The sequence below is a fragment of the Eleutherodactylus coqui genome, chromosome 3 (assembly GCF_035609145.1).
Source record: "Eleutherodactylus coqui strain aEleCoq1 chromosome 3, aEleCoq1.hap1, whole genome shotgun sequence".
In the NCBI taxonomy this organism is placed as follows: domain Eukaryota; kingdom Metazoa; phylum Chordata; class Amphibia; order Anura; family Eleutherodactylidae; genus Eleutherodactylus; species Eleutherodactylus coqui.
Window position 1 is genome coordinate 64,039,170 of NC_089839.1, and position 23,541 is coordinate 64,062,710.

Below are 23,541 nucleotides of genomic sequence, written 5' to 3' on the forward strand. Positions count from 1 at the left end.
GCTCTCTTTAGCGATCACTCTTTCCGCCTCCTCCTTAGCAATTTTGATCGTATCTTTGCATATTTTGTTTTTTTCCCTGTACGATTTTAGCGCTTCTTCGCTGCCTTCTTGCTTTAGTAGTTTGAACGCTTTCTTTTTTTTTCGTTTATTGCCCCTCTTACCGTCTTGTCGAGCCACATTGGTTTCCTTTTAGTTGAGATTCTTTTATTTTTAAAGGGAATGAACTGCTCACATGAGGTGATTAGGATCCTTTTGAACTCCTCCCATTTGTCCTCTGTACTGATATTTTTGAGGATGTTGTCCCATTTCATGTTACCGATAGTAGTTCTAAGCTCATCAAATTTTGCTTTACTAAAGTTTAGTTTGTTTGTCGCTCCCTGATAAGGCTTCTTATTGAATGACAGCTGGAAGCTGATTATATTGTGGTCACTGTTCCCCAAGTGCCCCTCAACCTGTACCCCCTTTATTCGGTCCGGTTTGTTAGTTAGTACTAGGTCCAGAATGGCCCTCCCTCTTGTTGGTTCCTGCACTAGTTGGTTCAGGTAATTATCTTTAATTAATCTCAAGAACTTATCACCCTTGTGAGATTTGCAGGTCTCATTTTCCCATATTATATCTGGATAATTAAAGTCCCCCATTATAATTACTTCGTTGCGGTTTGACACCTCTTCCATCTGCCTTAGTAGTAAGGTTTCAGTTTCTTCTGTTGCTTTTGGTGGTCTATAGAAGACCCCTATCAGGATTTTGTTATTTTTTTCTTCCCTGTATTTCTACCCACAGAGATTCCACCTGTTCGTCTCCAACACCTATGTCCTCCCGTAGTCTCGGATTTAAGTTCGATTTGACGTAAGACATACCCCTCCCCCTTTCTGGTTCCTTCGGTCTCTTCTGAAGAAATTGTACCCCTGTAAATTCGCCGCCCAATCGCACTTATCATCAAGCCATGTTTCCATTATTCCAACTATATCATAACTCTCATCAGTCATTCTTGCTTCAAGCTCACCCACTTTACCAATCAGACTTTGTGGTCATACAATTGATATCGTTATTTTTGTTTTTTAAATTCGTTTTGTTGCTATTCGTACTATTGGCTGACCTCACATTTCTAACTGTACTAACCCCCCCCCCCCCCCCCGCACTCGACCCCCATTCCCATTTCTTTAACGCAGGTCGCTAGCTACACTGGCTACCCCACTATTTATCAGTTTGCCCTCCCCCCAGTCCCTAGTTTAAACACTGCTCCAGCCTTCTAGCCATCTTTTTCCCCGGCACAGCTGCACCCTCCCCATTAAGATGCAGCCCGTCCCTACTTATAAAGAACCCCAGTCTGACTGGGGCATGCAGTGTGGGCCGAAGCCCACCTGTATTTAATCTGACGTTAGCTCTGCTGTCCAGGGCACTGCAATGGGATTTATTTATGTACCGCCGGTGGGTTCCAGGGAGCCACCCATGCTTTGGGTCCACACGGACTTCACATTAGGGATTTGTACCTGCCTGTGTCTATGTATTAAAAACCCCGGTCAGACTGGGGCATGCAGTGTGGGCCGAAGCCCACCTGCTGGGCAATTCAGGGGGATTTATTTATGTAACACCAGTGGCTTCCTGGGACCCAGCCATGCTGTCGGTCCACACGGAGTTGTACCTGCCTGTGTCTACTTATAAAGAACCCCAGTCTGACTGGGGCATGCAGTGTGGGCCGAAGCCCACCTGTATTTAATCTGACGTTAGCTCTACTATCTGGGGCACTGCATTGGGACAAACTACAGGAGCAATACAGCGCTAATGAGACGTGCACAGCTACGCTAGCATTGGAGTCCGCTGTAGGCACGCGATTGCTGAGGGTTTGTGCAGAGGCTTATGTCCTGGGTGCAGTGAAAGTCCGCTTCCTGCCTAGGATTGCTGAATCTGTGGGCCGAGGCCTATGCCGTGGGCGCGGTGCAAGTCTGCCATGTTTGGCCGATCAGATCAATTTTTGTTTATGTCTTGGGTTTCCTAGGACCCACCTATGCTGTTAATGCAAACTTAGTTCCCATTGCAGTATTTGACCTGTCTGGTACAAAAGCACTGACTGACTTCCGTATGGGGGCAGAGCGCAGATGGCTTTCCCCTTGCAGTGTGGATTGAGCTATGCGACATCTTGACAGAATGAATACTGTGTGGCACATGGATTCCCCATTGCTATGCCCATGTTTGCAGCTCCTGACGGAGGTGGCACAAGATTGGATTTCTTAGTGCTTCTGTACAGCATTGTGGGTTACCGCCCCACCCCTTTTAAACAGGGTCGCTGCCTGACCCTGCCAACCCTCTGCAGTGTGTGCCTCCGTTTCCTCCTCATGGCAGACGCACTTATAAATAGACATGAGGGTGGTGTGGCTATGAGGCCAGCGTGTGGCATGAGGGCAGCTGAAGGCTGCGCAGGGACACTTTGGTGTGCGCTGTGGACACTGGGTCGTGCGGGGGGGGGGGGGGTTGGGCAGCATGTAACCCAGAAGAGGCAGGGGTGTGTCTCGCAGGCAGTGCTTGTGCTTAGTTGGAGGTAGTGTGGTGTTTAGCTAAGGTGTGGCTTACTAATGAGGGTCTGTCCGAAGTAACAATTGTTAGGGGGGGGGGGGGGGCACTCAGTGTTGCTGCTCTCCACGGAAATCTTTAGTAAAAGGCGAAAGATTTATACGTTCTGAAGAGAAACCAGAGCATACTGGGAAAGGGCTTCCTCCGCTCCCGCCGTCACGGCTGCAGCGCTCTCTTAGCCCAGGGAGACGACCCGCAAAGACAAGAAATTGTGCACAACCAGCCAGGGTCCTTCACTTCCACAGTATGCAAACGAGGCCTCCATTCAGGAACTGTTGACGGGATCTTGGCTGCTTGTGTGATTGTGCACAATCAGCCAGGATGACATCTTTCCCAGGATTCTTCACTTCTGCAGTATGCGAAGGAGGCCCCCATTCAGGACCAGTTAACACAATCCAAAACCCCACTCTCTCTTTTTTGCACCAGAAAAAGGAAGCCCCGGCGAAAGCGTAGCGTAGAAATATTGCTACTAAACTCGTGTTGCTCCTCTCCACGGAAATCTTTAGTAAAAGGCAAAAGATTTATACGCTCTGAAGAGAAACCAGAGCATACTGGGCAAGGGCTTCCTCCGCTCCCGCCGTCACGGCTGCAGCGCTCTCTTAGCCCAGGGAGACGATCCGCAAAGACAAGAAATTGTGCACAACCAGCCAGGGTCCGTCACTTCCGCAGTATGCAAACGAGGCCCCTGGTTAGGAACTGTTGACGGGATCTTGGCTGCTTGTGTGATTGTGCACAGTCAGCCAGGATGACATCTTTCCCAGGATTCTTCACTTCTGCAGTATGCAAATAAGGCCCCAATTCAGGACGAGTTAACGCAATCCAAAACCTCACTTTTTTTCACCAGAAAAAGGAAGATTTTCTAAATCTCTGGATTCCCTTTTGTGCACTTTTTTTTCCTGTTATTCGGGTTCATAGTTCTTCTCCCAACCACTGGGGCACGCAACATTTAACAGTGCTGACATCTTGGCCTATGCGTGTAACGATATGCCGGAGTGATAAACCAAAGTCTCTCAGTTCAAGGATTCGGTCCCTGTCAGATTGCAACAAGAGGTGAAAACTCTCAGTTGAGGAAAAAGGAGGTTTTTATGTCGCAAAAACTAAAAAAAAAAAAAAGCTTTTCATCGGATTCCATTTAAGACCCTCCCACATGGCATAGATCAGAGCTAGGTTCTTGAGAATTTGCATACTTTAAAACCCCCTTGATTTACATAACCTTAGGACTTTTCCTTCTTGGTGTTACAATGTCTATGCCTCCTCGTGGTCTATGTTGAGGAGTGTAGGTGTACAGTGTAATACATCACAAATAACTTTAGATTGTAAGCACAATGGGCCAGGAGACTACATCACGGAAAAAAATAGCCACTGCAGAGACATTTTTCATAACACAAAAAAAGAAAATGAACAATTCAGAGTGAAAACACTTTATTGCGTAGAAAGTGAAAACTAACAACAACCCACAACAAAGAAAGAAAACCAGCAGGCATGCGGACAGACACGTTAGGGATTCTGAAATAAATAACAGGGATGTGGCCTATCCACAAGACTAACATATCAGGATCACCCCTGAATAATTGGGATCAACTGGCTATTCCTGGAATGACAGAGCACATGGATCTCATTGGTCAAGTAATAAAGTTTACACACAAGTAGAGGCCATTTTATTTTCCTTTACAAATTAGCACAGAAACACTCAAAATCATACTTGATCGCTCACTAGAGGGCGCTTATCACCCACTCAGAGACGGCAGGGTCTCTCCACATTGGCAAAGTTTTATATCTGTGAACACATTCCCCTCTAAGACTTATGTGGAAGCACAAGAAGGGATGACAAAGCAGCGAATACATTATATTGTCAATTTATGCTTGCAGTCTTTATTTTTGCGCAGTGCAGAAAGATTACACCTCTGTCCAACTGTTAATAGATTTTCGCATAGCTATTGGCACTTGGTGTGTGTTGGCAATTAAAAAAAACATGCAAATGCTTTAACAAACGGTTCTTTTTTTTATGGGAGAGAAGAACTATTCTGTTCCCATTGGCATCAGGGCATCTGCTATAACAGGAGTCTTAGTGTACTGGCTATAAGAACAATGGAGACCTGTCAGAATAGAAGCCATTCTGTACACATCAGGCTGGATTTCCACTGTCCTAGGGTGTACACTTAGCCTTGGGGCTCCATTTTAATTCCCGAAAACTATATTCAGATAGAACCCGAAAGTAACAATTAATTAGTAAACAGCAAAGTTTTCAAACTTACAACTGACTAATTAAAAGGGGTTATCTAGGCAAAATACATAAAAAAAAAAAAAAAAAAAATCTGCACAGCCTTCACCACCGCTGATCCCGTTCCTATAGTGTGCGGTCCCCTGCTGCAGCAGTGATGACAGAGATTAAAGCTAATCACTGATTGGCTGCATCGGTCATATATGTCTCTGCTGACAGATACATTGTTGTTGCAGCAGCAGGACTCGGAAAGGCAAAGAATTGGATGAGATTAGGACATCTATCATGTTTTTCCAGCAGGATGAGCAGATTTCCAAAACAGTATTTTGCTCGGTTCCATTCGGATTTCTGGCGATTCAGATGGCAGCCCCAGTAGAAAAAAAGCCGAGTGCACACACCGCAGCAGTGCGAGCTTCGCCATATGCTTCATGTGCTGCAACTCTTCCACACCACTGAGAAAGCGCTCGCTTACATTCTACCCAGTACAAATACCAGGTGTAGGGTATTTGGTATTGATGCACAAAAGGCACACTCAGACATTAGTGCACGGTGAGGCTGCAGACATGGAGGGGGGCCATGTTTGTCTAATGGATATGGCCAGTTTGTAACGTGAACCAGAATGCATCGGTATGGCAGACGTACCATTTGTCACGGGGATCAGCACACAAAGTGAAAAAGCTTCCTACATTGCAAACGGTCAACTCCATTGTATAGGCGTATGCATAACTCCATGGTGTTATGTGTTCCCAGAAATGCTACCATTTACTTAAAATGTACCTAAGAAGTGCATGAATCAGTTTTTCAGTCTAGGCTTACATTAAAAGAGGGCTTGTGCTAAAGTCAAAGCTACATTCCACAGGTGCTATAAATGTACAATAATATAGAAGAGCTGCAGCGGATGCGAGAACACTTCATGGTGGACATGCTTACCATCAACTCTTCAGGAGACTGCTGATCCACTAGGCAATTTCTATAGCTTGCCGATCATTTCTTATGGAGATAATCAACCAACACACTTCCAAATATATATGTGCATACAAGACATACGCCTTGTAAAAGTGTGTCAGCACCATGAATTATTATGTGGTGCCATTAGAATCAGCAGGAAGCATTTTTTTAATTCTACCCTTATCTATTGTTCTGCTTTTCTCCCTGCAAATCTGTTAGCAGCTGGACTATTAACATTAGGATGTTACTATCTGCTATGAAAGCATACGGGCAGCTCAGAAGTGCTTTGTGAACAGCTAAGGCCTACGGTAGCCCGCTTATCTGGCCCTGCAGAATACAAGCAGGCACAGACAAAACTTACTAATGAGTCTATACTACTAAGTTACAATAGCTTGGTGACACCAGAAACCTATTAGAAAACAAAACACAAGCCGTAGTGCAATAACACATTTGTATCATACCACTGCATTGAGCCGTGCAAAAGTCTGCAACTGAGGTAATCAATGGCCAGAAATAATTGGATACAGTACGGGGATCAATGTGCACGCTGGTTACAGCCGTGCGGATAAGGAATATTGCACCTGAAGGGGAAAAAAAAAAAGTGCAAAAACCTTCTCTCCTGAGGTACTATGGTTACATGTAGTAATATCACACTTGGTATCTACAAAGAACCTCAAGACCAGGACGTTACTTGCACGGATGGCGGGTCTTGCATTTGATTTGTATACTGGAATGACAACTAGATCTGGCCAGGAAAAAAAAAAAACTAAGAGGGATTGAGACGTGTTTAATGGAACGACCGAATGGCTTCGCTATTGCTTTGCTAGAACGATGTGATGATGCAGCCCTGAGATGCTCGTGGAAAGCGTGCGAGAACTTAAGCCGGATGGTGGTTCGCCACACCGTTGATTTCCATGTGGATGTCGTCGCTTGTACAGTTCGCTCCATTACACATGTAGTCGTTGACCGGCGGACAGAGACAGTTGCGGAGCATTTCAGCAGGCAATTCCTTTTTAAGACGCTCCATTTGTTCAACTTTGAATATGTTTGGTTGTTCTGGGTTCCAGTCGTAGATCCTGTAAGAAAACATACATTCAGATGAATGGAGACTATGGACCCCGGGCTCCGCTACATGGCAGGATTTACCGTGCAGCCCGCAGTATGCAGTAATAATCCAATCATAATGCTTATGTAGAGGGTCACAGCCATTCTTTCTTAGGTTACGTTCACATCTTAGGTTTTTTTGTATGTATTTAACGCATGCATCAGAAAAGCTCCTATGTTCAGTTTTTTTGCTTTAAAGGGGGTGCTCACTTGTAATTGATGGCCCATTCTTAGGATAGCTCATCAAGAATAGATAGTCTGCGGTCTGTCAACAGGGATGCGTGCCAGAGAGCTGGGCTGGTGTATTCATGCATTAGACCTATTACTGCAGAAAGTAGACAGCTCTGTTCTCTTTGCAGTGGTCAGGTATTGTATTACAGGCCAAGTTCTTATTAATTTCAAGGGCAACTTGACCTTCAAACCAAGCCTGGCCACTGCAGTGGAAACCGAGGCGTTTGCTTCCCGCAGAAATCCATTCAGTGTACAGACTGACGATTGGCAAGTTTCCCATGTGGCGGACCCCCACCAATTTACTACTGATGTTCTATCCTAAGAATAGGTTATTACTGTACGAGCGCCTTAAACATTGGGGCCAATGACTGACATATCGCAATGTATGCTTTCTGTCAGAGATACACATTACGGAATGCATCCGCTGAATATGTCTGAAAGGCGGCTCAAACAAGACGTGAACAGAGCCTTACAAGTCAGACCAGGTTTGACAATTACTACATGATACGTATACCTTCCCCACAAGAGACATGACACTCTAATAGTCTTCAATCAAATTAATTAATAGCAGTGGTAATTAGATCCTAATCCGTAGTGATTGGGGACTGTGTGACCATGCACACAACACTACAGTCATTACCGGCAGCTCAGACACACATGCCACAGCGAAGGAAAGCCAAGCAGGAGACAAACCATGGCAGAACGGAGCAGAATACAGCGAAACGCATCTGAGTAAAGGACATGAAACCCTCTTTTACAGAAAACAAAGAAAAAGGAACATAAAAAACAAAAGTAAGAATATATGAGGCCTATGATAGTAAAGCAGAGGCTGCTCTGAGCACAGTTGCCACGTGAAGCATGTTCGCTCCCCCACCAGCTTTAAAAATCAGGCAAACTGGTTTTTCTTTTTTGGAGCGACTCTTTAAAAAACAAACCCTTCAGTTCAAAGTGCGGGGGAAAAAAGTTCACTGCTAAGACTGCAGCCTGAACCAATGAGGAGGGGGTCCAAGACTACTTCAGATCTGCTACTGTAATTAAACTTTAGTCTCAGTGCAATCACCAGAGATATCACTTCCATTAAACAGCAAAAACCACCATCTGGATTTTGCATCCAAGGCCAGCTACACATCACCGGGTCGGATTCCACATGCGGGAGCCCGCAGTGGAATCAGACCCTGTGCCCGGCCGGCATTCGCACATACCTGTCATTTCATCTTCTCTTCTGTACTGTAGATGGTTCACACGGCGAGCCGTCGGGTCATGCACAGCACAGATTTTTTTTTAAACATAGCCCTTTTTTTCTCCTCCCACCTTTTAAAAAAAAAAACTTAACTCCTATTTTAACATGGATATAGCTGTATGGGGGCTTGTTTTTTGTGGGACGAGTTGTATTTTTTCAAATGGTAGTATTTAAATGTACAAAAAAAACAAACAAAATAAAAATAATTCTAAGTGGAGTAAAATGGAAAAAAACAAAACAAAACAAAAAAAACACAGCAATACCACCATCTTTGGGAGGGGTCTTGTTTCTACGGCGTACACACTGCAACAAAAACGACATGGTGACTTTCTTCTATGGGTCAGTACGATTATTAAGATAGGAAACAGTTTTTTTGTTGTACTACTTTTATTTTTTTGTCAAAGAGTTAATTTTTTAAAACATTTTAACTGTCTGCCGCCATTGTCTTACAGGCGTTTGCCGAAACGTGTTCAGCGTGCACTTGTGAGCTGTATGCTTTATTTTATTCAATAAAGAAGGAAATTTTTAACGGTAGCAGCTCCCCTCCATCTCTATTTTCGTCTTACAGGCATAGTCTTTTAATTTTTCCATCGATATAGTTGTGCGAGGCTCATTTTTTGGAGGACATCGTCTATTGGTACCATTTTGGAATACATACGACTTTTTGATACATTTTATTGCATTTTTTCTTGGAGATAGGGTGACCAAAAAAAAAAGGGGGGGGGGGGCATTTCTGGCACTCTTTTTTTTTCTGATGACGTTCATCGTGCGGGGTAAATAACGCATTACTTTGATAGATTGGACTTTTACGGACACAGCGATACCAAATATGTATGATTTTTTTATTATTTAGATTCTATTATAAATATAGCAAAAAGGGGTTTCTTTTTAAACTTTCATTATTTTTATTTCAATAAATAGTAAAACTTCATTGATCTATTTTAATATTTTTTTCTTAGTCCCCAGAGGGGGCAACAACTTGCGATGCTTTGATCGCTCCTGCAGTATGATGAAAGGCCTGATGTTCACGGCACACAGTGCATCCGCAGTGCACCTGCTGCGGATCCAAGCTTCAGATCCGCAGCGGGTGCACTGCGGATCGTGTTAAAAATGATTTTTTAATCATTGTGGGTGGTCGTGGATTCTGTGTACGCGGATGAACGCGGATTTGAATTGCGGATGAACGCGTGGAAATTAAATGAAGAAGAAAATGGGAAAAGAAACCAAACCCCTTCCAAGCCTTTTCCCCACCTCCCTAATTACTTCTAACCTTCAAATCCACAGCAGATCCACAAATGCATTTAAGTGTATTTGCGGATCGCTGTGGATCCGCGATTCCCATAGACTTCAATGGACAGCAAATAAATACCATAAAATCAAATCCACAGACCTAAAAATCAATCGCGGAAGCTCCATTTATTTCTATGGGCGGCAAATAGGTGCGGATTCCGGAATTAAAATCCGCCCGTGGACATTGGGCCTATTGCTTTCTATCTAGTCCCGCCACAGGTATGGCTTGATAGACATTCTGCCATGACAGCCCTGAGGCCTTTCAGAAGGCCCCAGCTGCAATGACACTCGCACGGCTACCTGCAATCTCATCATAGGGGGCCTACGGGACCCCCCTGAAAATTGGTCATGGTATTTAAATGCCGCTGTCCAAGTTTTAAGGGTTATCAGCTTGGCATTTTAGGGGGATCACCAATTGCAGAAGGACCAAAGGATAAACGGCAACACATGTGCAGAAGACCGGATAGTCACTAAACATTTATAATCTCCTCCCAGGAGATGTCACCAGGGAATGCAATCTCACGAAAAAAAGTAAAAAGAAAGTTAAAGTTTCAGCTCCCCTCATGAATTGGATCCATGAGGGGAGGTGAAAATACTCATCCCCATCCTCTGCGATGTCCTGCAGCGATCTGGTCTTTCCAGGACCCTGCATAGTCCTGTGTGCCCAACGGAAACGTTGGGCACGTGCACAGAAGGGCTCACACCCCGGGAGATTTAAAATCTCTCTGCTCCAGGCTTGCATGTATAGCCGAGAGCATTAAGAAAATCGCCAGGAGCCACTGTATGCGGTTCCTGGTCACATGATCACTGTTATCCAATGGATAATAATCATGTAAAGTATAAAAAAAAGTGTAAGAAGTTTAGGTTCACCTCCCCTCATGGATCTGATTCATGAGTGGAGGCGAAATTACTTAAGGCCTCTGGCAATGCTCGATGGGATCTTTATCCGCGGACCTTTCCCCAACTCTGGTGCATGCGTCTGTCGGCAAAAGGGTGTGAGTAAGAGCAGAAGCTGGGGAGGGCGATGGAAGTGTAAAATCTCTTTGCTCCCAGCTACTAAAGGTAGACAAGACCCCATTGTGCATACAAACATAAGATTAGGGCCACAATGGGTATATTTCTAAACATGGGACAAAGAGGGGGATCCATTTTGGGGTGAAAGTCTTCATTCTTATGTGTGCTGTAGAAAAAAAATCTGTTTTTAAAATAATACAATTGACAAAAAAAAATTTTAATTGACTTTTTTCCTTCTGCTTTTCTTAAATTCATTCAAAAACTGTGGGGTCAAAATATGCAGTACACTACTAGATGAATTAGTAAAGGGATCTAGTTTTTAAAATTAGGTCATTTGTGGGGGTCCTCTATCGTTTTGGATGCTCAAGGGCTCTACCAGTGGGCAATGAGGACTAAATCGCCTTTAAGCAAAATGTCTGTTCTGAAAACCACCGACTACTCCTTTCATTTTAGGCCCCATTGTGCATACGGACATAAGATTAGGGCCACAATGGGCATGTTTCTGAGCACAAAAACAAGGGTATTCGTTTTGGGGTGCAAATTCTCATTTTCATGTGCACTATAGAATATAATCCTGTCTTTAAAAATGACATAATAGCAAAAATATGAAATTTTATTTTTTCTCCTCGAAATTCAATTAACTCCTAAAAAAAAACAAAAAAACTGTGGAGTCAAAATACTCCTGACATGCCTGACTTAATACATGAAGGGGTGTAGTTTTTAAAATGGGGTCATTTGTGGGGGTATCTATCATTGTGACACCTATGAGTCTTTGCAATCTTGGTTTGGTGTAGGAAAACAAAGTGTTCCTCAAAATGTTGGTAAGTAATGTTAAATTTGTACGTTTGAAAAACGTTAATGTTTTTTAACCATTTAGCAAACGTGCGTCTAGAATAAAGTAAACAGATTGAAATATCTTTTTAAAAATTTGTACAGCATATTTGCACATATTTGAGATATTACAGTTTAAAATGTGAACAACAACTTTTCAAAATTTTCCCTATTTTGTCACTTTAAATAAATACACACATTCTATCGGTCTATTTTTACCACCTAAATGAAGTACAATATGTGGCAGAAAACATTCAGAATCACTTGGATATGCAAAACCTTTACGGAGTTATTCTATGTTAAAGGGACACATCAGATTTCCAAAAATTGGCTCCGTTACTGAGGTGCAAACAGGATTCTTCACGTAGGGGTTAATTACATAAGTTAGCCGTTTACCTGTCTAATTAATGATGCATGGCAGATAGACCTGCATCTCAGCTATGTATGAAGGACCTCAGATAAATAAATGGTTTTTTTTAACTAGTTGCGAAATGGTTTTTTTTAACTAGTTGCGAAATATTGAATGTGTTACACTCTTCCTAAAATAAGGAACTAAATCTTTCATTTTGTATCATTTCCAATGACCTAAGCTTAATGTTATCTGTACTGCTTAGTTCTGTGACTGTAAATAGGACATATAACAGAAGTATAATGAACATACATTTACTCGCGACGTTGGTTATAATGCACTGTAGGTTTTACCTCATTAGACTTAACACTATTTGTTCTTCCGCCACCTCCATCATAAGCTGATCTAACATTACTGACACTTTAAAGATACTTGCAATGCTCCGGTACTCCGATATTAGCAGAGCTGCTGCTTTTACAGGTCAGTGTGACCCAACTCCATTCTGCAGGGTTGCCAGTAACAGTTCTGCAGATGTGAACTGTATTTTACCTCTGGCAGGACAAGCCAGGAAAATGTGACAATTCAGTTACTCGTAATGGACATTTTTCGGAACGCTCCATTTGCTACATAAACAAAGTCCGTAATGTAAGATATAAGAGAATGGCAAGATGCGCAAATGTCTTTATGATGCAATCACACGGTGCGCTTTTTCTGCCACAGATCTGGCAGCATTGAATCTGCACGTCTTACATTCCGTTTTGTGAAGGGCATCATCTCGCCTTAACGCTCAAAGTCCACATATGGATTTGAATTGAGGAATCCACGTGGGGCACCCACGCATATAATCCGCAGTTCAAGCCGCCCATAGGAAAACATGGGTACTGCAACTGAAATAAAGCATGCAGATTTAATTTGCAGACATTTGGGTGCGGAAATCAAATCGCAGCATATTCCATTTAAGTGCGGTTCCCACTGAAGTCATTGCGGTTGGGTTGTGGATTATGCGGGAAAGCAGGAGTTTGAGGGGTGACACCAAGAAAAGAAAAAAAGAACCTCTACTGCGCATGTGCATCAGCCAAAACTTCCGCAGTAGAGAAAAAAAAGAAGACCCGGATGGGTAAGATGGGTCCTCGGCCACGAGTAGGGTCGGATTCCACTGCAGGCTCAGACCCGCCCGTGGATATGAGCCCCAAGGAGAGCACCTGGGAGGTGAGTAAGGAGACTTATAAGACCATACAAGCTCCTCTGGGAAATCTATGCAAATAAGGAAGATGGAACCATACCACTGCAGCGCCACCTATTGGAAGGCAGCATTCCTTCGAATCAACGTCAGGTTCACTGGCTTTTGGTCAATTCCCAATCTTTGTTCTAAAGACTTGTTTAAAGTATCTGCTGTGGATTTGCAGGAATGATGGCATGCAATAGGTGGCGCTGCAGAGGTATTGTTCCATTTTCCTTTTTGGCATTCAGTTCTGCCACACACTTGTTACGGATTTCACCCATTTACATTTTAAAGAGTAAAATCTGCTGCAAAGCTGTAAGCCATGACACCCAGCCAAAAGGCATCGGAGGATATGGAGGTAATGATTGCATATATAAAAAGGACAGACCAACAATATTATGGTATTTTGGGATGAAAAGGAACTAAAACGCTTCAAAAAAGAAAGACTGATGTAAGCAACATCCTCCTAAAAAGGAGCTAGAAGCCGTCTAAGGTGGGATGAAAGTCTTTTTTTTTAAACATTGTTTGCCTTCTAAAAAGTGTTGTGATTGAGGTTGAGTTGCGATGCCATTCACATGAATGGTTCAGAGATACAATTGCAAACAGAAAGCCTGATCAACAACAGCAGCAGCAGCAATGCTACGTCTGGAATAAAAACATACATGGCTGTAAAAGTATAATCTACTTAATATACATATCTGACACCTACCACTAGTTGTCCGAACAGGCAGAGATCATGCTGCAATAACTGAATTGCATGCTGTAGAAGCAACACAAAGTGAAATATAGTTCCCAGCCCAAGTTATAGGATAACTGCACATTGTTGTCCCGGAGGTCCGTTAGCCCAGTAATTAGTTAGTTACACCTCGTACGCCTGCGAAATGCTGTCCCCGGGACATTCTAATGCAGGAAAGCAAGATTTCCAGGTTTCTTCCACAATTATCTAAAAACACCATCAATTTATCTTGAATTTCATATAATTTATGCATTATTTGACTAATTATGCGTTATGCTGAAGCCAACATACATTGTAGCCATGTAGGGTTTACATACGACAACACTCCGTACACAGCCAAATCATGCGTATGCTTTGTGGGGGGTTTCTGGCTGCCAAGTTTCTCATTGGTGAATCCTTATCTTCCAGATATTTGACGGTAACAACAGATCCAATTTACAATTTGTCTTAGGCCGGGCTCACACGAACGCATTTCAATTGTGCATTACGCGTGCATAATATGAGTGGGTGGCGTCAAGGAAAGTACACTGATTTTCATTGTTCCATTCACACTTGCATTACGTGCATAAAAATAAAATGCAACATGTTCCATTACGCGCATACAGTCCTATTGTTTTCTATGGGTGCACTTGAAACGCAGTACCTATGCAATAATATTGCGTATGTACTGCGTTTTTTACGTACGTTTCTAGGAAACATGAGAAATTAAAAAACAGCGTATGTAAAATATGCTGTTCATGCGCAGGCATACGCGTGCAAAAACGAGACAAAACGCAGGGATACGCTGTTCCCTACACTGCGACTTTTAAGCAGCGGATTACCGTACAGTCGTGTGAGCCCGGCTTTAAGGAAAGGCATACGGCTGCAATGTTTAGCGTCATACAAGTCCTGCAGAAAGGGAACCTGACTGGGCTGTGAGATATTATTGCCTTATGCTCTGGGAACACTTTTTACAAGGTTGGGCTTTGAAGGTCTTTGGAGTACCAGTATACAGTTATCAATAACTTGCTCTGCAGAAATAGAAAAAAAAAAAAAAAAAAAAGTCGTATTCATGCTTCTAGCAACAGTGTAAGACCTGAGAAAGTCTACAATGTCGCAGCCCCTCTAAACACAAGACGCTGAAATTCTGGAAGAAAATACAAAACAGCAGAAGAGAAATACTCAGAAAACAAATCACTATCAAAGTCAGTTCAGATATAGTTTATGGTCAGCATGGCTGACTAATAGTAACACTAATGTAGTAACGCGGGATAACCTTTGAACACTGGACTCTTAACCCCTTGAGTGGCACGGCCGGAAATTTTCCGGGACGAGCTCCACTGCCGATAGTGATATAGCCTGGAAGATTTCCAGGCTATGTATCACTATGGGAGCTGCAGAGCACACTGCTACAAGCTGTGACAGTGTGCTCTGCCTGCACAGTCCCACAGAGAACAAAGCAAGGACTTTGAAAAACCAGCAGAAGATATTGCCGATCTGCGGCAATCTCCTGCTTCTAAGTCTCCTGCTTTGTTTACAGGTTGCCATAGAGACCATCGGCTTGTCAGAAGCAAGCCGATGGTCTCTGTGGCAGGGAGAGCTGGTGCTTGGCTGTCAGAGGACTGCTAGGTACCAGCTCTTACAGCAGAGATCAGAGAAAACCCCCGATCTCTGCTGCGTTAACCCTTTACATGCTGCAGTCTATGTGACTGCAGCATGTAAAGGGCTGTCACTGCAGCATGTAAAGGGCTGTCCCCATCGGACCCCCGGAATGTGATCAGGGGGTCCTGATGGGTCCCTGTGGAAGTCCCCTAAAGGGACAAAAAAAAAAAAAAAAAGTAAAAAAAATTCTAAAAACACTTGTCTCCCTTTACTTTGTAAAAAATCAAAAATAAAATCACACATGTGGTATCCATGCGTCGTAATGACCCAGAAAAGGAAGTTAATACATTATTTAACCCCTTAATGACATGGCCCCTTTTTTTTCTTTTTTCCCCCATTTCTTTTTTTCCTCCCCCGTTTAAAAAAATCACAACTTGTCCCGCAAAAAACAAGCCCTTATATGGCCATGTCAATGGAAAAATGAAAGTTATGGCTCTTGAGACGCAACTGCAAAATTAGTTGAAATTCAATGATTAGACCATTTTAAAAAACCTGCCCTGGTGGGTCTGACAGGGTGGTAGGAAACCCGCCACTCAAGGGGTTAAAGGGAACTTGGTCACTCCGAGGCCTGGGGGATGCATATTTATTCTCATCTGCGCCCCCCCCCCCCCCATTCCGTCTGCCGTGATGTTTGTGCACAATCCGAAAATCTGTCCACTTTCAGACCGCCGCATATGTGCACCCCATAGAAGTCTGTGGACAAACGTGCACACAGCAGCCTGAAGAGAGTCAGATTTGCAGACCATGTGCAGACTGCACTGGTAGAAGGCATGGGAACGAAAGGAACAGGGGAGTGAAACAAAAAATAATAAATAGAAATTCCCACGCTCCACGTCACCTTCCCAAACAGCATAACTTAGTTTATGGTGTTGCGTGGAGGTGACAGGTTCCCTTTAAGGCCCTGTTACATGTTCCAATGTTCGTCCAAACATCGCACATCGCTTTAAGAGAGACAATCAACTGATAAAAAAAAGTAGATGCTCGTTTGCCAGCTGATTGTTGCTTCTCAGAATGCATAAAAATGCTTGTCTGTGAGCTGTACATTGCCCTATGTGAAGGTGGAGGTGCACAGCCGGCTCCATGGGGACGAACAATCAACCCCATAAGGGATTCTTGACACTCGTTACATTGGCCCAAGAATTAAACCATCTAAAATGGACCCTTAGACAGAAATAGTGATACTAGTAAATTTAATCAACTTGTGCAAGACAAAGAATCTCTTAATTGGCAATGCCAATAAATCATGCTTTAGACGTTGCATAAATGCTCAATAAAATACAGGGTCGGCCACAGAAAAACAGCACCACACTTTTAGGAAAGCGGTCTAAAGAAAATCTGACTTTGTTGTCCATAGCAACCAATCACAGCACATCTTTCAGTTTACATCAGAAGTATAAGAAATGAAGCATGGCTGCGATTGGTCACTATGGGCAAAGACACATTTTCTTTTAGACCACTTTCATAAAAGTGCGGTGCTGGGCTACTTTTCCATGGCCACCCTGTATATTAGATCCAGTATCCTTTCAGTCATATTATCGTATGTCTCTACAATATCGCCAACTCCTCTTTATTACACTTGGGGCTCATGCACACTCCTATATTAAAGCTGTGCTCATACTCTGATGCAATGTGAAGCTGCACAGCTCAACCATAGAAACCCATGGGCCCTTACTTTACCTCACATGTATTTGAAAGAAAATTATGGTGGCGTGCTTCATCAAATACCATATTACGGCACCTAATGAAGATAAGAAATGCAAAATTTTGTATTATAACCAAAAACAGTACCTGTCATAGATGAGCCCATCAATACCATATTCTCTCATGAGCTTCCGATTCTCTGGGTCATTGGTATCATCCCCCCAGCAAAATATAACTAAGCCCTTTGACTTCGCTTCTTGAATATAACGGGGATTTCTGAGTAGATCTTCTGTGTGGACATTTATTCCCTAATAAAAATGTATAAAAAAAAAAAAATAGATCACAAAACTAGAAAAATAAAAGACAAAACATTTGCAATTGAAATAGAAAAAAAAAGAACTAACTTTTGACAGGATTTAAATGGCTTGTAAAGCTGTAAACTAAATTGATTGGCCTTTCCTAAGAATAGGCCAACAGTAGATTGGCAGAGGTCTGTCACCCTGGAAGTACAGATCTCTGTTCCCACTACAGTGCCTCAGTGCATTACAGTCCATTCACTCCAGTGGGAACTTTGCCTGTAATACCAAACTTGACCACTGCAGTGGGAACGGAGCTGTCTGCTTCCTGCAGAAATTAGTTACATAGTGGGAGGAGGTTCCCCCGAGAGACAGATGAATTCCATCTGCCAGAAAGTTGTGTCAAAACAAATGCTGAGGGCTTCGTTGAGACTTAAAAGGATATTCTGAAAACTCCCATCCACCCTATAATTGGACAACCTCTAAGTGCTTTCATTCATTACACGGACATCCTGTGCCCATTACTAAACAGTGCGTTAAGTTTTTATGTTGTACTGTAAATCCTATAAACATAAAATGAACTCTTACCAAAATGTTTTCAAATTGAGCAAAACTGACAGCAAAAGGAGTTGATCGAGACCTGAGATCCATGAGCTCTGGATAGATTTCAGATTGCCCTTGTGTCAAGAAAAGTATAGGATATCTGTTTTGCTTCAGTCGAACCCTTGAAGAGAAGAAACACGCACATTAATATGTATACACATGCAGATATTTTTAGAATAGCAGTACTTATATGGCATCTTAGGGCGAGACGGGTGCCAGATTAGTACACGTTGCAGCATATTGTAAGGACATAGAAAAGTGAATAGAAATGTGGGGATGAGGTGAGATGTGGAGAGTTAGGTGGAAAGCTCTTCATTGGTAATGTTGGAGAAGCAGGTTGGGGGTGGAAGAGCATTGAGCAGTTGCTTAGAGGGATCGTGGGGACTGTAGGTTGAAACTTTCTCCAACTGTGTCAATCTTCTGTTTGAATTATGTGACAAAGTCCTCAATGGAGATCAGAGATTAGTGGGGAGGCGACACTAAGAACCAGAGAGTAATGCTAAAAGTAGGATGCAATTGTTGGTGATTTAAGAAAGTAAATATGAGAGTAGTAAAAAAACAGTCTGCAGAAATGAATGCAGGTTTGAAATGGAGAACTGCTTGTTTGTATGGAAGGTTTTCTTCAAAAGCTGTTCTGCAATCCTGCAAACTGGTCTCCATTTTTTTTTTTGGACAGACTGGTGGGTAAGACCTATTGATTCATCAGATTCTGACGCATGCGAGTGGCGACTAAGTTGAGTGATGAAGTGATTGCGGCACTCCAGAAAATAGTGGCTGTGTCAGGAGTTGCAGATATGTTAGAGTGTGCTAGACCTTCTAGCAAACTTTGGTCTCTGCTTAACCTGGCTTCTGTTAGCATCCATCATTTTTGCAGGACACAATGGCCTAGTTGACTGTATACTGTTGCTGTTGTATACTATGCTGTTTTAAAAACCATTACACCAATTGGCTTCACAACTGGAGCACAGTTATCAAGAGGCCAGTCATGTATCACGCTGAGCGATGTGTAATGTGCACTGATAAACCATGATCATCAACACAAAAACCGGTTTAAAAAAAAAAAAAAGCATCTTCCTCATACCACAAGAGCATAAAACGTAAATCCCTTACGTTATACAAGTATACAATGCAGTAGGGAACAGATGCAACCATGTGCTTCATTAACTTTGGAAACTATATTCACCGTTCTTCCCCAGTAGGTGTACAATATGAACTTACATTGTGCAAATATCGGCATCGAATGACGAGAACACGATCCTGCGGCCGCCAGCATTCTCCAAGAGCGTTTTCAGAATAATGTCCAGGAAAATATTCATGTCAAAGTAAGTTGACAAATTGCCATCCCATTTGCCACTCTAAGGGAAAAGCAAGAAGGTAAACTTGTAAACCAGAGAAATAAAATTGATACACATCCTTGCAGAAGTATTGAACCCACTAAGGCGGCAACCGATTCATAACTAACAATTAACGTATTTTTCTGTGTATAAACCACGGGTTTTTTTTGGTTAAAAGTCAACCTGCGTCTTATACACGGGGGCTGGATCGGGCGGTGTCTAATACTTAACTAGCAGCCGGCATTCAGGTCACTCACAATGGCCTACGGTGCGGCTGCAGGCAGCCATGTCCTCCTTCACTCCGACAGAGCAGTTCTTTCCGGAAGCGGGGCTTGAATACCCCACCTCCAGCAAGCTAATGCTCTGATTGGATAATCCAGCATCGGGTCAGCCAATCAGAGCAATAGCTTGCTGGAAGTGGGGTATTCCAAGCCCAGCTTCCAGGAAGAACTGTTCCGTCAGAGTGAACAAGGACATGGCAGCCTGCAGCAGTGCCACAGGCCATCGCGAGAGACCCGAACGCCGGCTGCTAGGAGAGTATGCGGCGTGAAGAAAGACACTGCAGTCCACAGCAGCGCTGTACGCCATCGCAAGCAACCCGACCGCCGGCTGCTAGGTAATTTTTTTTTCACATGTAGCCTAGCTAGGGCTGTTATTTGTTTAAAAAGTTTATTTATTTATTTATTTATTTTTTTTTAACAGGGACCTATAGTGGGATTTAAACGCAGAACAGTAGCATGTACTGTTTTATGTTTAAAACCTTTTTTTTACTTAATTTTGGGTCGGAAAGTAGGGGGTGCGTCTTATACACGGAAAAATATGGTATGTGTTCTTTTATCCAGAAATGTTGCCCTCTTTTTAAAGTCCGTGGACTGAAGTGGAAGGGTATATTACCTGCTGTCTTTCTATGCTGATGTTCTGAAGATTGTTTTGTCCATTTCGACAGCCAGAATGGGACCCAGAATTGTCGGATCAGAGGGGCATCAGCACAAAAGACCAACAGCAGGTTATACAACAATCCCTTCGGTCTTGGGAAAGAATTTTGTCTCGAAACCAGAGGGTCGCTTTAATAATTCACAGGTAAGCCTACTGAAAAAGCAGTATTTTTCATCTGTGTGACCTTACAGCCTCCACAGTACAGTTGTGCCACAAGCATAGGACTTGCCAAGAGAGTCCTATAGACATTAAATAGTTCATGGACTGATCATCGGGGCAGATTCTCATGTATCCAGTGCTCGCTGCTACTCCACAGCATGATGGTTGGTCCTGATTCATGCATACCAGAAGGTGCTGTTCTGTGCGGACTTGATAGCCAAGGAAGGATTATTATTTGCCCCGTTTTGGTTCCATATTTCAGTATTTCATTGTATTTACAAAAATATATATATCTGGTAACGAATAATGATTTGTGAGTTGATAATCTACATTAAAAAGCTTTGACTTGCAATAAAAGTACTGGCTGGAACATCATGTGTCATTTGCAATCCAGACTCTTGACTTTTTAAGAGTCTGAATAGTTGCGCAAGTTGCGGTAAAACTTACATCAATTTAAAATGAGCAAGAAATTCACTTGGATTTTAGTCCATCAGACCAAGCACATGAAGTGCTAAAAGCTTTTAACCCCTTAACGACTGCCCCATCGGGAAACTACGTCCTCACTCAGTAAGTGGGCTTTAATCCTAGAGGACGTAGTTTTATGCATCCTCTTTGGATTAATGCCCACTGGCCTGAGGACGTGACGGCTTCATGCTGTCTGTGCCTGCAGGTAGCCGACAGCATGGATCTGTCATCCCAGGATGCGGGCAGTCCCCCCCGGTATTGCGATCGGCGCTATCCAATGGATAGCGCCGATCGCAAAAAAGTTAAGAAAAGTGCCTAAAAAGTTAGATATTCAGCTGCCCTGATGGATCGAATCCATCAGAGCAGCTGAAAATTCTTACCTGGCTTGTCGGCGGTGTCCCCGGGAGATCGGGTCCTCCCGGACCCGCCGGCGGTCTTCTGCGCATGCGCGCCAGGCGATGAGGTCAGGCACATGCGCAGAAGCCTGGGAGCCCCTGGCAAATTTGAAATCTCCTGGCTCCCAGCTCCTGAAGGTAGCCGGGAACCAGGAGGTGTTACTGGGGACCGCGGTAAGCGGTCCCCGAGCCCGCGATCGCCGCTAACCATTGGATAGCGGCGATCGCGAAAAAGTTTTTAAAAAAAGTCTCTTTCACCTCCCCTCATGGATCCGATCCATGAGGGGAGGTGAAAATACTCCCCTAAGTCCTCCCCGATGTCCCGGGACCCGAATCCCCATCTGCGCATGCGCACCTGATGATTGACATCGGGCGCATGCACAGACGGGCTCGAGCCCCGGGAAATTTAAAATCCCTCTGCTCTTGGCTGCCATGTGTAGCCAGGAACAGAGAGATTATACCGGGGACATGATCACTGTCATCCAATGGATGACAGTGATCATGTAAAGTGAAAAAAAAAAGTGTAAAAGTAAAAAAAAAAAGTTTTGAAAAGTTTTAAAAAAGTTAAAAAAACCTTGCGTTTCATCTCCCCCCATGGATCATATCCGTGAGGGAGGATGAAATGACGTACCTAAGGCCCGCGGATTTATCTGCGGACCTTACCCCAGCTTCTGCGCACGCGCCCGTCACCAAAATGGCGGACACATGCGCAAAAGCTGTGGATTGCCAGGATAATTTAAAATCTCCCTGCTCCTGGCTACAAAACTTAGCCGAGAGCCTGGAGATTTCACGGGGGGCCGTGGTGAGCGGTTCCTCGTCACGTGTTCGCCGTTATCCAATGGATAATGGCGATCACGTAAAAGTAAAAAAAAAAGTCGGTCGCCGAGAGCCTGGAGCATTGACGGGTGGCCTCGTCGAGCGGTCCCCGGTCACGTGATAAAAAGGTAGCGATCTACCTTAGGCCGGTCTCACATGACCGGATAGGAATTACGGATTCTGCATGCATCTGATCCGCAGTAATACACAAATGAAGCTCATTGGATTACACAATTCCGCTCACATTAGCAGGTCGGAATTGCGTAATCCACTCGCAGAAAAGAGAACGCAGCAGGTTCTATTTTACCGCGGATATCCGCAACATAGAGCCCATTGTGCTCCATGGTCATGGATATACCCGCAGCCCATACGCAACTACATTGTATATGGGCTGCGGGTACCTGCGTCATCGCTAAGCGACTGCGCAGGAAATACAAATTTTAAAAAAGTACTGCGAATGACCACCTGCGTGAGTAGGCAGTTATGCGCAGTATAATAGGCGGCCGTACGCAGGGACACAGCCGGGCTCACAGCTGGGATCCGCTGCGGGCCTCCGCAAGCGGATTCCGTCTACAGCTGCGTGAGCCCGGCGTTATTCAGACCGCTACCTGTAATACGCAATTTACAAGAAGCCCCGGGAACACTCGCCTTCCTGTAGTTCCAGGAGCAGCTTGTTGAGCGTCTTCTGTGCGAGACCGCCACACCTCATCAAGCTTACGGAGACTCACAGAGCGCCACTTTTTACACCCTATACCCACCACTGAGGTCAAGAAATGACCCCCAAAAAGCATGAGAGGAGGGGGGGGATACACGGTTTTATTGCCCCATGTACCCATCCCAACCAGCCTCTGTAATTACCCCTGTCTTCGGAAATACCATACAGTTCACATTATTACTTTTATCTAAGATTTGGGGAACGCCGAAAAGGGCACGGAGTGTTTGGGGGAGGGGCGGGGGATTTTTAGGGAGTCAATTTTTATTCCGTACAAATGAACAATGGGGCCTGGAATTTATTCAGTTGTGCCAGGCAATCCAACGGGTGTTCCCTGCATTACAGGCCTAACCATGTGTCCTGTAAGTAGATTAGGGCCACAATGGGTATGTTTTTGAACACGGGACAAAAGGGGGTATCCATTTTGGGGTGAAGGTCTTCATTCCTATGTAAACTGTACAAAAACAGTTTTTAAATTGACAAAATTGCCAAAAAAATGAAAAACTTAATTTTTTCCTTCTGCTTTGCTTAGATTTATTCAAAAACTGTGGGGTCAAAATACGCAGTACACTAGATGAATTCATTAAGGGGTCCAGTTTTTAAAATGGGGTCATTTGAGGGGGTTCTTTATCGTTTTAGATGCTCAATGGCTCTATAAGTGGGCAATGGGGCCTGGAATTTATTCCATTGTACCCTGAAATCCAACGGGTGCTCCTTCCATTATAGGCCTAGCCATGTGTCCTTTAAGTAGATTAGGGCCACAAGGGGTATGGTTCTGAACACGGGACA

At 43.7% G+C, this 23,541-nt stretch overlaps 1 protein-coding gene, 1 non-coding gene and 1 pseudogene across 3 annotated transcripts in view; all 3 read right to left on the reverse strand.

The window, feature by feature from the left end:
- Positions 1 to 2,564: 2,564 nt before the first annotated feature.
- LOC136622644 (U5 spliceosomal RNA) lies at positions 2,565 to 2,694 on the reverse strand (annotated as a pseudogene).
- Positions 2,695 to 3,002: 308 nt separating this feature from the next.
- Positions 3,003 to 3,118, reverse strand: LOC136622630 (U5 spliceosomal RNA). Its single transcript, XR_010791836.1, has one exon. It is a non-coding gene; the product is annotated as a U5 spliceosomal RNA (small nuclear RNA).
- An 855-nt stretch (positions 3,119 to 3,973) lies between these two features.
- GPCPD1 (glycerophosphocholine phosphodiesterase 1) overlaps positions 3,974 to 23,541 on the reverse strand; it is an 80,972-nt gene continuing 61,404 nt past the window's right edge. For both annotated transcript variants that reach the window (XM_066595669.1, XM_066595667.1), the window contains exons 17-20: positions 19,154 to 19,290; positions 17,921 to 18,056; positions 17,184 to 17,344; positions 3,974 to 6,813 (exon numbers count right to left, since the gene is read on the reverse strand). In XM_066595669.1, coding sequence (XP_066451766.1) covers positions 6,615 to 6,813; positions 17,184 to 17,344; positions 17,921 to 18,056; positions 19,154 to 19,290 — 633 coding nt within the window. In that variant the 3' untranslated portion in view covers positions 3,974 to 6,614. The remainder of the gene's footprint in view (positions 6,814 to 17,183; positions 17,345 to 17,920; positions 18,057 to 19,153; positions 19,291 to 23,541) is intronic.